Here is a 13,631-nt window from a genome sequence, read left to right on the forward strand (position 1 = left end):
AGCAAAACATTGGCTTCAGTTCTAATCGGAGGGACAGAGTGTAGTGGAGAAGGGGCGAGAGTCCATCAGGTGGCAGCCTGATGGACGATAGACCATACCCTCTGCTCAACACCTAACTCATCTACCTGCAGCAAAGGGAGAGGGGACGCGAGTCAAACTGATCATGGAGCACAGGATGCCCAGCTCTGAGAGAGCTGCTGGCTGTTATTTTGCTGTAATGGTTATCGGGCGGGCGGGGGGGAGGGGGGGAGCTGGGAGTCAGCAAACCTGGCTCCTCCTCCCAGCTCTGGCACGGGCCCTGTTCACGTTCTGGGTGAGGATTCTGAAGGGTTCTCGTTTTATTCAGGCTGATTCTCCCAACCCCTCGTTTGGAGGCTCATGCTCCTTGGGAACTAGGCCCAGTTCTCTGAAGGGGAGACTGATGCAAGAGTGGAGAAGGGCCAGATTTACCCCTCCTGTCCCTGGCTGACGCCGGGGGAGTTATGGCAGGGAGGACGTTAGCTGACAATGAGTGCAGCTTAGTGAAAGTGCTAAAATTCATCACTCAGGCAGACAGCTCTTGAATGCCACGGGGTTTTAATGGCCAGTGGAGTCCATCCAGGGGCAAATCCAGGTTTATAGGTGCAGGGAGGCTGGAAGGAAGAGTCTGCATGGGGCCTGATGTTTTGGGTCCCCTGAAGTATTGTTGAGCCCAACTTAGTTTCAATTCACTGCTGCCACTGCATGACAGGAAATCAAGCTCTGCTTCTCAACCTCCAGCGCTCAATTTTGAGTGACGGCCCTAAACCTAACATGCCACAGGAAGTACAATGACTTGTATGGCAGCTGTCAGAACAGACATAGAATCATAGAAGATTAGGGTTGGAAGGGACCTCAGAAGGTCTAACCCCCTGCTCAAAGCAGGACCAATCCCCAGACAGATTTTTACCCCAGTTCCCTAAATGGCCCCCTCAAGGATTGAACTCATAACCCTAGGTTTAGTAGGCCAATGCTCAAACCATTGAGCTATCCCTCTCACTGACCCATCAGTGCTGGTGGCTCAGACAGTGGCAAGCCTTGCCCAGTCAAACGCTACCCTTCATTACATCTCCCCCTCCCCCGTCCTCTGCATGTTGTTCTACAAGGTGAACTACGACGGTGCATCCTGCCAGGCCGGAGCTTGCTGTGCTGAGGTGGCCTCCACTGGGAGTGGCTCTTTGGTTACGTCACACACCCCCGTGTCAGGCTAGTGCTCATCTCTGCTTGGAGATGGCTCAGAACTAAACCCTGGAGCCAGCCCCACCAGCTCTTGGGTGTGTGTATGGGGGGGAGAGATTCAGATTCTAAAATGAGACACAGCTTTTACATTTCCCCCCTAGCTCTATCCTGGGCTGAACCTACATGTTAGAGCCAAACATTCTCAGATTTGGGGGGGCGGGTGTCAGATTCTGGATCCGGGTCTTAAATATTTGCTTCAGGTTCGTTGCCAGTTATGGTGTTTGCTTCTTTGGGTTGGCCATCCCAGATCAGACCAGTGAGCATCTTGCCTCCAGTAGCTGCCTGATACCTGAGAATTCAGAAGGAGGAAACACCCTCCTCCTTCTCCTATACAATAACCCAGCAGGCCATGCTGCAGACTGAGGAAATATTCCTTCCTGACTCCTGCTCTGAAGCATCATCATCATCAATCATCATCATTTATTTGCATTGCAGGAGTAGGGCCCCAGTCAAGATCTCCAGTCATTTCCATTGGTGTGCTGTACAGACACAGAAAACAAGAAAAAGGCCTGGCGGCCCCCTTAACACCTGGGTTTTAAGGTTATAACGACACAGACACAGGTGGACACAACAACAGGGGGGGGGGGGGGGTGGGGGGATGGGATGAGGTAAAAGTAAATGGACTGTCTGCTTGTAAGCAGCACTCAGCACCACCACCACCAGCCTATCTGTTTTAAGCAGCACAAGATTCTAGCTGTGGATGAGTTGGGCTTCCTTCCTCTCTCATCTGCTGGGGATGGTGGATCCTCTGGGTGAAGGAACCTAAAATGCGAGCAACATCTGTTCTTTCTTTCCTTCCTTCTCCTGAGAAAGCAGCACCCTTGCCTCCACGGACGGGCTCCAGTATTTCCTCACGTTCTAAGAGCTCCGATTCCCAAGGGTTTGAATGGACCAGTAGGGGACAATTGCTTGTTACCCCCATAGAATGAAAGGGGTAACTTTTTGTTGAACTCACCTTCCTGATCGTAATTCCCTCCCAAGGACAACCCACCCTTCTGGCTGAAGCGTCATGGAAGCTGAAGATGGAACAGACCTAAAAGCCCTTTTAATCCATATGTAGGGGGTCAGTTCAGGGTTCTTCCCTACAGTACAATCTGTCCATGCCAGCTTTAAGTGATGCAGACAATCAGGATACTACTCCTTAGGGGACTGTTCTTTAGCTTAAGACATTCCCGATTGACCTCTCTTTGTTAGCTCCAAAGTGAGCTGTGTCCAACCCATCTCAGTGAGAGTGTCTCTCCTGCTCCGATGGGACCATATTGCCTCTGAACTGCCCTGATGGTCCAGGTCTGAACTCAGGTCCCTCCTCTGGCACCGCTCCATGTTATGTCACTGGGCCATTGCTCTCACTAGCAGCTGTTTCTTTTTTTAAGCTTAAGAAGCTAACTGCCAAGAATGCTACGTCCAGTTTTGCAGCGTCACGTGGATCTTTCTTTAATTCCCAGCAAAGGATTTCCTGCTGGGCTTGTTTGTCAGGAAGACGCAGAGGGACATTTGCATTTGGAGCAGGAGGGTGTGTGTGTGTGTGTGTGTGTGTGTGTGTGTGTGTGTGTGTGTGTGTGTGTGTGTGTGTGTGTGTGTGTGTGTAGGAATGCGATCACCCTTGCATAACAGATGCACTTGTGAATTCAGTACTGAGCCCCCTTAAAGCTGTTCCTGCCCAGGTCCCAGCTCTTTGGCGGGTCAGCGCTCGGTGGGGTAATTCGCTCAGCTGGAGTCAGTGGTGCCGTGGCAGGAGCTGTGCGTGCCCAGGGTCTTCTGGGAGAAAGGAGGGCGGCTTTATGGCGAGAGTGGGGAACCCGGATGAACTGTGGGTTTGGCAGATGAGTTGAAGACACTGGAGGCTGCTGAAATGACTTCGCAGGAAAACACAGTCTCAGTTGGCAAGGCCCTGCCCTCCAGCGAACAGCAAGAAAATACATTCATGTAACTGGTAAAACAGCCCGGGATTCAGCTGAGACCAGCCTTCCTAAACCCATTTGCTCCTTACAACTCCCAAACATCCCCTGGGCACCCACAGGAGAGAAGGGTGCAACTGAGCTGAAGTGACCTCCTTCGTCACTGGGGACCTGTGCCCGTCATAGAAGGGCCAGCCCTGAACTCCTGCCCTTGCTCCAGGGACAAGCGTCCTGCCTGCCTCAAAGATGTTCACAGGATGGGGCTGTGGTGTAAATGCACAGATGGGCTTGAACTGCAGAATTTGGTCAGGATCCGGGTTTCGAATTCAAACACAGCCCAATAAAAACAGGGTTGTTTGGATCCAGAGGTTTGGATCGAGCCCATCTGTGTTTAAACGTGGCAGGCAACGTTAAACTAGCAGTGCTGAAGTGGCTCCAGTAGCTTTGAGCATGGCTTAGATTTCAGCAGGATGCATTGATCTATCTCTCAAAAAAGAACAGGAGTACTTGTGGCACCTTAGAGACTAACAAATTTATTTGAGCATAAGCTTTCGTGGGCTACAGCCCACTTCATCGGATGCATGCAGTGGAAAATACAGTAGGAAGATATATATATACACAGAGAATATGAAACAATGGGTGTTACCATACACCCTATAAGGAGAGTGATCAGTTAAGGTGAGCTATTAGCAGCAGGGGAGAAAAAGAACTGTTTGTAGTGGTAATGAAAATGGCCCATTTCCAGCAATTGACAAGGAGATGTGAGGAACTGTAGGGGGAAAAAAATAAGCACGGGAAAATAGTTTTACTTTGAGTAATGACCCATCCACTCCCAGTCTTTATTCAAGCCTAATTTGCTGGTGTCCAATTTGCAAATTAATTCCAATTCAGCAGTCTCTAGGTGGAGTCTGTTTTTGTAGTGTGACTGTACAGTCAGTTGCAAGACAACCACTTTAGGGTCTGAGTCAGCAAACTGCTTACGCATGCAGGGCCGGCTCCAGGGTTTTTGCCGCCCCAAGCAGCAGGAAGAAAAAAAAAAAAAAAAAGCAGCCGCTATTGGCGGCAGCTCCACCACACCACTTTCTTCTTCGACAGCAGGTCCTTCCCTCCAGGAGGGACCGAGGGACCCAGCACTGAATTGCCACTGAAAAGCCCGACTTGCCGCCCCCTCCCCTTGGCCGCCCCAAGCACCTGCTTGCTGGGCTGGTGCCTGGAGCCGGCCCTGTACGAATGTGAGTAGCCCCAGTGAAGTCAGGGCCTTACAGTTAAAGCACTGACTTAACATTCAGAAGAGGGGGCTTCAGTTGCTGGCTTGTGTCATTCAGATAGCGCCTCAGTGCCTCATCTGTACAACAGTGATGCTAATGCTTCCTTTCCCTGCAAGCCCTTTGTCTTGTCAATTTAGACTGTCAGATCTGCAGGGCAGGAACTGTCTCTCCCTGGGGGTGGGCACAGGACAGTGGGTTCTGATCTCAGTTGGAGCCTTTAGGCATGATTGGAATGGATAATAATAAATACTAGGGTGAAAGCCTGTAAAGTACGTAAGCCAAGTACATAAAATACAGGGCCCCGTCTTCAAAAATCATACTTCTCTCTGCAGATTCTGCAGCTGCCATCTCCACGAGGAGTCTGTAAAATCGCAGTGTATGAAAGAAGCTGGTAAAATAATAGCTTTTTTTCCTCTCCATTAATTGCCTGGTTTGTTTCCTTTGCACTGGCAATTCTCCAGGATAGCTTGACTTTATAGTAACTTGGTTCTTCAGTCAGCCAGGCCCTGATCCTACAGTGAGCTCTGGGTAAGTGGACCTCTGCACCTAGCTCATTGCAGGGCTGGTGCCTCAGTTTCCCCTGGCTCAAAAAACCCTTATAAACACCAGAGGTACAGAAACACTGATATTTTTTTGTGGGGGAGGGGGGATTTAGGAGATCTGATTGAAGGGGGCTCTATTAGAAATTGGAATTAAAAGAAAAAACTGTTAAAAATTCAAAAATATACAGTTTCTTAAACTCTAACAAACAGTGCTGCAGAATTCTACAGGCCCTGATAATAAGATGGGTAGTTTTTATTTGTAAGATGACAGTACCTTGTATGCCTTAAATGTGACTGTCCCATGAATTTCCCAGACATCTGAAATCCATTGCACCTTCAATTGTTACTGCTTCAGAAAGATTTCTCTTTAGAATAACACATTATTAATTATTATTAATTATTCCAGCTTTGTCGTTCCTGTTTCCTAGGGACTGGCTGGATGGAGTGACCCTGCTGCATTCTGCTATCTCAGAGGTAGCTCTGGTTAACCAAAAGTCCGAGGGAATTTCCCCCCCATCAGGGATGTAGCAGCAGAGAGTAACTCTTGACTGCAGATTACCAAGGAGGCCTTGAACTCACTGCAGAGCAGGCAACTAACGGCAATATTTGGGGAGGGCCAGAACTAAATCATAAGTTCACCCATAATTCATCTTCCTGGAAGACTCAGGCCCTTCAATCAAGCCTCCTTTATAGACACACAACGAGTTCCTTGGCTGGGACTTAAGTACAAACTGCCCGTGTTGTAAAATCTTGATTCGCTTCTGCAGCTTTATCTCATTATGTTGTTACATGACCATTTGTTACATTATGTTTCATTACTTTGTCTTGGGCTGTGCCAAGGCTCAGGACACATGCCCTGCATCAACCCAAAGCAGATCCTGTTTGTTGCCCAAACACAATCTCGTTGGAGCTCCCTAATGGAAATGCTAGTCCACTTCATTAGAATAATCAGCTGGCCTCCCTCTGATGGATTCTATTGGTGGCTGTTGGCTTTAACTGGAGGTTGAGTGGTCCCAGGAACCAGTAGACCAACAAATCTGCTACAAAACCTAGTTGGCCAAATGGACGTGATGGGGTCCAGTTTACAATTTGCACTTGGTTTGACTATACAGCAGTTTTAACATGCCTCTTGTCTGTCTGTACACACACACACACGCACACACGTATCCATCATACACATATACATGCATATATTTGAGGCGGCCAAACTCAATATGACTTAATCACGAATTGGGTTTACATTTCTGTCTGAAACTGAAAGAAAGTAGCCAGGGCCGGCTCTGGCTTTTTTGCCGCCCCAAGCAAAAAAAACCAAAAAGCCCCCACAAACTCTGCAGGGCGGCCCGAGCCAGAGTGCAGGGAGACTCCCTGTGCTGCAGACGTGGAGCGGAGTGCGTGCCCGGTCTAGCACGGGGTAGAGGGAGGGAGCAGGGGGGGAGAGAGAGAAGGGGGGTGGCCAGGGCTTCAGCGGGGCGCTCGCCACACAGCCCCTCCCGCCACGCCGCCTGCCGGGAGAGCTCCGCGCCGCTCCGGTTGGCTGGGAGGGAAGGACGCGGGCTGCCCTGCCGAGTTTGCTGCAGGGCTCTCCCCTCCTCCGCGCCGCCACCCTCTACAGGGCGGCCAGAGCGGCGAACCAAAAAGAAAAAGATAAAAAAGGGTGGCCCCCCTTGGAATCTGCCACCCCAAGCACGAGCTTGCTCGGCTGGTGCCTGGAGCCGGCCCTGGAAGTAGCACTGAATTATCCCTTGGCATGGCTTCTACAAGTTGCCTCCGAGAGCAGTATAATTTGAGCCATTATAAGCAGGAAAGAGAAAGAAATCAATCTTTTCAGTTTATCAAGCTGAGTCTGGCCTGGGGCCCAAATATTTTGTGCCTACAAAGTTGAGTGTGTCCACCTTACACTGTATGACAGAGGTACAGCCTGCAGAAACTACAGGTCCCAGCATGTATTGCTCCCCTTTCACCTACGCAGTTTTGCAGCGGCAATTCACTCCTTTTACTATAATGCAACTTAGGTGATGCCCACAGGCTGACAAGTTTCTCATTTGGACAAATTTGGTTGCTTTATAAAAATCTTTCAGCTCACACAAGGATTGTTAAAATTGATTGTGCTGCCTCTTGTCTCCTTTCCTTTTCCAGGACAAGTAAACTATAGGCGACATGTTTTAAAATTTGCCATCTCATCGTAGCCAAGTGTATATCAGTCCCACTATTGTAAATCATCATCTACTGTTAAGCTCTCTTGGGCAAGGACTAGTGAGCAGCAGGGCTGGGGTTTGTAGGTTTCCTAGAGCTGCAGGACTGAATCCCAGAAAGGGGTGTGTGTGTGTGTGTGTTGGCCGGTGGGGGATTCTTTTACAGAACATTTTAAATACCAAGATCCTGTCTTCTGTGCATGGCCATTAGAGAACTGCCATACTTTTCATATGAGAAAGTGTTTGCCCGTGTGTGTGTGTGTGTGTGTGTGTTGGGGGGTGGGGATTCTTTTACAGAACATTTTAAATACCAAGGTCCTGTCTTCTGTGCATGGCCATTAGAGAACTGCCATACTTTTCATATGAGAAAGTGTTTGCCCTAGTATCTTTGGCCACAATTTGCCTCCCACTGTATGCAGGTAACCTGCTTTAGTACATCACTGTCGCGCCTTGAGTGTAGTTGTGGGAGGCCCTTTGAGATCTTTCTGGATGAAAGGTGAATGAATAAAAGCCCTCGTACCCCATTAACAGCTCCCTGAGCTGCACCAACACCCACTTGGCTACTTCATGCTTGGGCTAGGGAATCCTACGGTGAGCAGAACTCCACTCACGCAGAGCTCATGGTGAGCTCAGGGCTTGGCTGACTAATGATGACACAGGAGAAACACAGCCTCCTACTTTAAGACTGCTTTTATCCAGCAGAAAATTGCCATTTGCTGCTGGATAAAACGGAGATTTTCAGCAAACATCCCACACGGTTCTTAGAATGATTCATTGACACTTAAGATCGATGCCCATCAACATTAGATGGCAGATCAAAGCTTCATTCCCTCATGGTGACTTAGATCTGAAACCATGCACCAAACGAAACCATTTGTGGATCATTCACTCAGTGTATCACTTAAACTCCCTGTCTCTGTCCCTCTCAGCACATCCGTTGCAGAGGCTAGCGAAGTCAGTGTGCAAATGGCTGAAGCGCTCCCTGTTGGGCATGCTCGATGTGTGGATTTGGCTTTGGGACACACTGCCAAAGCCCAGGTATTTTAACCTTTGGGACATGCTGCCAAGCCTACCTTGTCACCATTCTTTTGGGGACAAGGTGGGCAGAGGTTTATCCTCAGGCTTTATTTGAATTACCCCCATTACGTTTGCTAGTGAATAGATATGTCAACGTGGGAGGATCAGCCCTTTGTGTCACGTATTTCTAACCGATGGAACGGGCACATAGCGAGGCTTTTATAGATCTAAATAAACAAACAGCGAATAAAAACGAATGGATCTTGGCAGTGTTCGTATCCTAGTGTATACTGACCACAGTAAACATCTCCTCTGGACTGATGCACAGATAGGAGATGGAGCAGATATCATGTAGCTAAGCAGCACCAGCCCGGCGGGTGACATCATGCCCATTGATGTCAGTTCCTAGCTAAACCTAGCCACTTCTGGCCTATGATTCCTCTTCTCCTGGCTCCTCCCTTTCTGGCCTCACCTCTCCCGCTTCTGTCTTTGGCCCATGACCTCAACCCAATCTCTTCCATTTCTGGACTTGTCAGATCCCACCCAGCTTCTGCTTCCATTCTCTATGACCAACTAGATCAGAAGTCCCTCCCCTACCTACAAGGAGAACTAATAGGATTTGCTGTGTGGCCTGGAGTCTCTAAGCCATTGGCTGATTCATAGTGGCCCTGCTAGAAATGATAAAGAGCTGCAGCTAAAACTCGCAAGGAAAACTAAAGTCTATGGAGGAAGAAGAGGGAGGGAGGGAGGGGTCTTTAAATATTTGCAAAGGGGACTTTGGAGGAGCAATGGACACTTGTAAGAAAGGTCTGTAGAAATGTCGCAGGATGTTCACCCACACGGAGAATTGTGTCGTAAACTGTTAAACACCTGGGCATTTACAACGTCTTACAATATTCCATGGAGTAAACAATGTATAAACAACGTGTCATTTCCAGTTTTGTAAGAGAGCTAAGACAATGCAGAATTGCTGGCCTACATTTTCAAAAGTGCCTAGAGATTTTGGGTGCACTGCACGAGTCACCTCTGAGATTTTCAGGAAGTGCCGAGCATCCACCATCTGAAAACCAGGCCCCTTTCAGTTGGGCACCTAAGTACTGAGGGGCTTAGAAACACTATTCACGTCTGCAAACTCAGGCCACGATGTTTGTTCCTCCCTCTGGACAGGGGCTACGGCTGCTAACTGTTAAATGTAGCTTCAGGTCGAATGTAGCCGCTGTGCTGATCAGCGTACCAGACCTGTCCCCACACCCTCCATTGACAGCAATGGGATTTTAGAGAACAGTGGTGCTGAAGCGCGTGCTGCGGGGAGTGGCGTTGTCGTCCTGTCCCTTGTTTATGTGTATGTGGTGTTGCAATCACATCGGGGGTATTATTGCTGGTCTGACCCACTGCAACTCCCAGGTGGAGTTTTGCTTGGAAATCAGCCTTGACGCAAGGAGGGCATGCTGCGGAGGGTCTCATCCCTCTGCCTTCTCCTACCTCCTCAGTGACTGAAGGCTTTCTGGGGGCTTTTGGCTCCATTACACTCTGCTGAGTGCAAGGTAGATTATGGCTCAGTATGTGTCCTAAGAGCTTACGGAGGGGTTATTTTGTACAAAGTGAGTGCCTGTGTAACCCACACACCTCCGGGGTGTGGTGCTCTGTCCCATCTAGTGGCACCGAGACCACTTGGAGAGAGATGAATGCATCTGCTCTACAGCCTTAGCTAACAGCCATATTGCTTTTAGCTCATGCAGTAGAGGCTCATGCACACTAAGCTCCAGAGGTCCCAAGTTCGATTCCCCCCACCAACAACTGGGGTCTGTCAGTGTTACCCCTGGCTTTCCAAATGAGACAGAGGAAATGGACCGAAGCAAAAGTTGGTGGAGTCCGTGGGATCGACTCGCTTGAGAGGTTGGGTGTTAATGTTGTGCTGAGGCATTGCCATGGGGCTTGGGGGGAATTTGTCTCTGTTGTTTTTCTCCTGGATTGGCTGAGGGGTTTATTTTCTGTCAGAAGAAGTTTAAAACATTCTCATTTAAAAAGTTTACCAGTCTATGGCCCGCTTTTCCCCTCATTTATGCCCAGTGTGACCCGCTCATGTCAGTACCATTGCTCAGAGGGTAGTGTTGGAGGGGATAGATTTTTCACATGACTGGTTGCAGACGTGATTGGCGCATGGTTGCCGTCTCGTCCTGCACAGCTATGTATTTATTAGCGATGAGCCCAAGGCACAAAGTTTAGATCTAAATCCAGAAACCAGGGGTGTTTGCACCTGGGTTTTCAGCTGGGACGCTGCCTTTAGTATGTAATTAGGGATACGACATTTCATATACACACTGCCATCCTGTCTTCGCTTTCTGATACAGTAGGTTTTGTTGCTTTAAGAATGCGGCTATAGCTCCAGGAAGCTACCAGATTTTAGCTAAGGAAAAAAATGGGAGTCTGTCTTTAAGAATTGTTTAAAGAAAAGGTGCCTTGCATTGCTAACACCATTGTGTGAAGTGAGCCAAAAGATAACTCAGTTTTCAATTAAACACACCCACCCACTAACTATACTGTGCGCACAATGGGTATGTAATGATACAGAAAAGCCAAATCATAGACATTGCAGAGACCTAGGAGGCCATTCAACTCATCCCACAACTAGATCAGGATCGGTCCCGATAGCACATTTCCCAGTGCTTTCACCAGTCCGCTTCTGAATGTCTCAGGTGAGGGGGCTTCCACCCTGGGGAAACTGTCCCACATCCTAACTGCTTCCATCATTAAGAAGTTCATCCTGATACATTTCAGACTTAGTTTTCATTATCTTAATTTAAACTCATTACTCCTAGTTCTGGATTTATACATACACACATGTACAATCTTCAGGTATCTTCTACCAAGTAAAGCTATACATGTTACACCAAATGCTTACAGACATCTATCCACAGCATGTTTGTAGATACACCTGTGCTTGTGTGTCTGTAAGTATCGACACACACTCACCTATAGCAGACAGATATAAATAACGTGTTTATTTCTATATACAAATTAGTTCTGATATAATTGAACAACATGGAAAACACTGGATTTTTCCCTTGCTAAACTGAAGAATGACATTTGCATTTTTGAACCAGATACTTGACTGTTAAACTCCAGAATGACCCTGATGTCTAGAAAACCATCAATGACTGAGACTTACTGTAATATAAGGACCATTTCTACCTGTGTTCTGCTGCCTCTCCCGTACATTGAACAAACCAGCTCAGGACACACTAGACTTGTTAGTAAGGATTTTCAAATGAATTAAATGCCCTCCAACACGTGTATAAACCAACTGCCAGGACCTAACACACTTCATTTCTAAACTGCAATTGATAAAACTCCCTGAGGGAACTTCCGACTGACTGACTGCTCAGGGAGGTCAGTGCAGAGGAGAGCACAGTACTTACACAGTTTGAATGAGAAAAATCAGCTGCGGGTCTTGAAGTCTGCTCCCAGATCCTTGAATCGAATGACAGTGCAGTTACTCCCCAGCGCTGAGCCCTGCAGAGTAATACAGGAACCAGACCTCTTTGGTTTACTTTTACATTGACGTCAGAGCCTTTTTCTAGCATCCCCGGCTCATTTTGGTAACAGGCCATTTTAGGGTAGGGGGGGGGAGAAAGAGGAGTAAGTGGGATAGTTTTATCACTGTCTTTAGGAAGGAGCCAGGCAGCTGTGGGACGGTGTGTGGGCAAGTGTGTGTATTGAACATAGATGAACACTGCATCTAGAGCAGGGCAGACTTTTATGGACGGTCATTCAAAGCCTGATTCTGCTCTCACCCCAGTTCTACACCGGTGTTCCAGCACGCAAAGGAGTTGCTCCTTATCTACACCACTACGAGTGTAAAATTCTCCCATTCCGATTTGGTCGTGTATTACCTCACTGCTGTAAGTGCCTATGCCTGGCAGTAGAAAAATCAGGTCTCGTGCGTGCACAGGATATATGGGCATGCACGGATAGGCCAATTCTTTTAAAAACGGGTGCCTACAGTTAGGATCCTAACTCTATATTAAAGCACCTAGATAAGTGGCCGGGTTTTCAAAAGGGCTCAGCACTCAGCCGATCTTTTTAAAGTCAATGGGAGCAGCAGACACTGCCCCAGAATATCTGGCCATGTAGTGTATATGTTTGTGCAGTATTACTGTGTATGTGTGCGTATTTTGCAATATGGTATGCATAGACACTATGTGTACAGGATGTGTATGTATGCACAATACAGCTGTGTGTACAATGTTTGTACACTCAGTATAGTGGATTCATATTTGTGGAGAGCTCTGAGATCTACAGGCAGAAGCTGGGAGCCCCGGGCAAACGCTAAGAGTTATGATTCAAGCTGGTTGAATTGTTCGGTTTGGTGAACTTAGCACTTCTTTCTGCTTGTGAATAGATCCAGGTTGTTCTGCTTGGACAAACAATTTTCAATGTTATGAATCATGCCCCAAAATAATGTTAGATTTCTTTTCAGGCATGATCCTGCAAACACTCAGGGTATGTCTACACTACCCACCTTATTGGCGGGTAGCGATCTATCTAATCTATCTATCTATCATCTAGTGTAGACACGATAAATTGATCCCCAATCACTCTGCCATCGACTCCTGTACTCCACCATGGTGAGAAGCGGAAGCGGAGTCAATGGGGGAGGGCGGCAGTTGACCCCACACTGTGAGGACACGAGGTAAGTCGACCTAAGATACGTCGACATCAGCTACGCTATTCTCGTAGCTGAAGCTGCGTATCTTAGGTCGATGCCCCCCACACATACAGTGTAGACCAGGCCTAAGAGTCTGTCTCCACTGCACACTAAGCCCAGGTCGGTGGCCTCCAAGTTTGTGGACTTGGTATTTCCAAACCCTCGCTTAGCAACCACACTGCATTGTGAACCCGGGTTTACAATTGCTGGACCCAGGTCTCACAACCATGCTAACATGTCCACATTGCCCTATGCAGACCTTCTGACTTGGGTCTGTGGCTTGGCCAGTGTCCATGACGGGGCTTGGACTGAGTCACAGCGGGACCTGAACACTAACCCCATGCCCTGGCAGGGTCCTAGGATCTGGGTCCTGAATGCTTGCTGGCCAAGTCAGACTGCTTTGTGTGTCGACGGAAAGAGGGCTTGGGCTCAAACCTGAGTCAGAACCTGGGCTTCGTGTGCAGTGTAGGCATACCCTTACATACTCTGGTACTAAAAGCTCCCGTGATGAAGCTGAAACGGAACCTACAACATCACAACAGTAAACTTACTAAGACTGCCAGCTCTTTGGGGCATGGGTTGGCTTTTTGTTGTGTGATTCCACAGCGTCTGGCACGATGGGGTCTTGCTCCATAATTGGAGCCCTGGGGCACTACCACCATACAAATAATTTGTGAAATTATCATCAGCAGCTGTGTTTGTATCCCACCTGCAGTGATTCCCCTGGAGCAATTACACTGAGTGGA

The 13,631-nt window shown here is 48.2% G+C and overlaps 1 protein-coding gene across 1 annotated transcript in view; it reads right to left on the reverse strand.

The window, feature by feature from the left end:
* GPR20 (G protein-coupled receptor 20) overlaps window positions 1-13,631 on the reverse strand; it is a 48,769-nt gene that overhangs the window by 20,458 nt on the left and 14,680 nt on the right. Inside the window, exon 3 of the mRNA XM_039521511.1 lies at window positions 11,597-11,690. Within this exon, the coding sequence (XP_039377445.1) occupies window positions 11,597-11,690 (94 nt within the window). The remainder of the gene's footprint in view (window positions 1-11,596; window positions 11,691-13,631) is intronic.

The sequence above is a fragment of the Mauremys reevesii genome, linkage group 2, assembly GCF_016161935.1.
Source record: "Mauremys reevesii isolate NIE-2019 linkage group 2, ASM1616193v1, whole genome shotgun sequence".
Lineage (NCBI taxonomy): Eukaryota > Metazoa > Chordata > Testudines > Geoemydidae > Mauremys > Mauremys reevesii.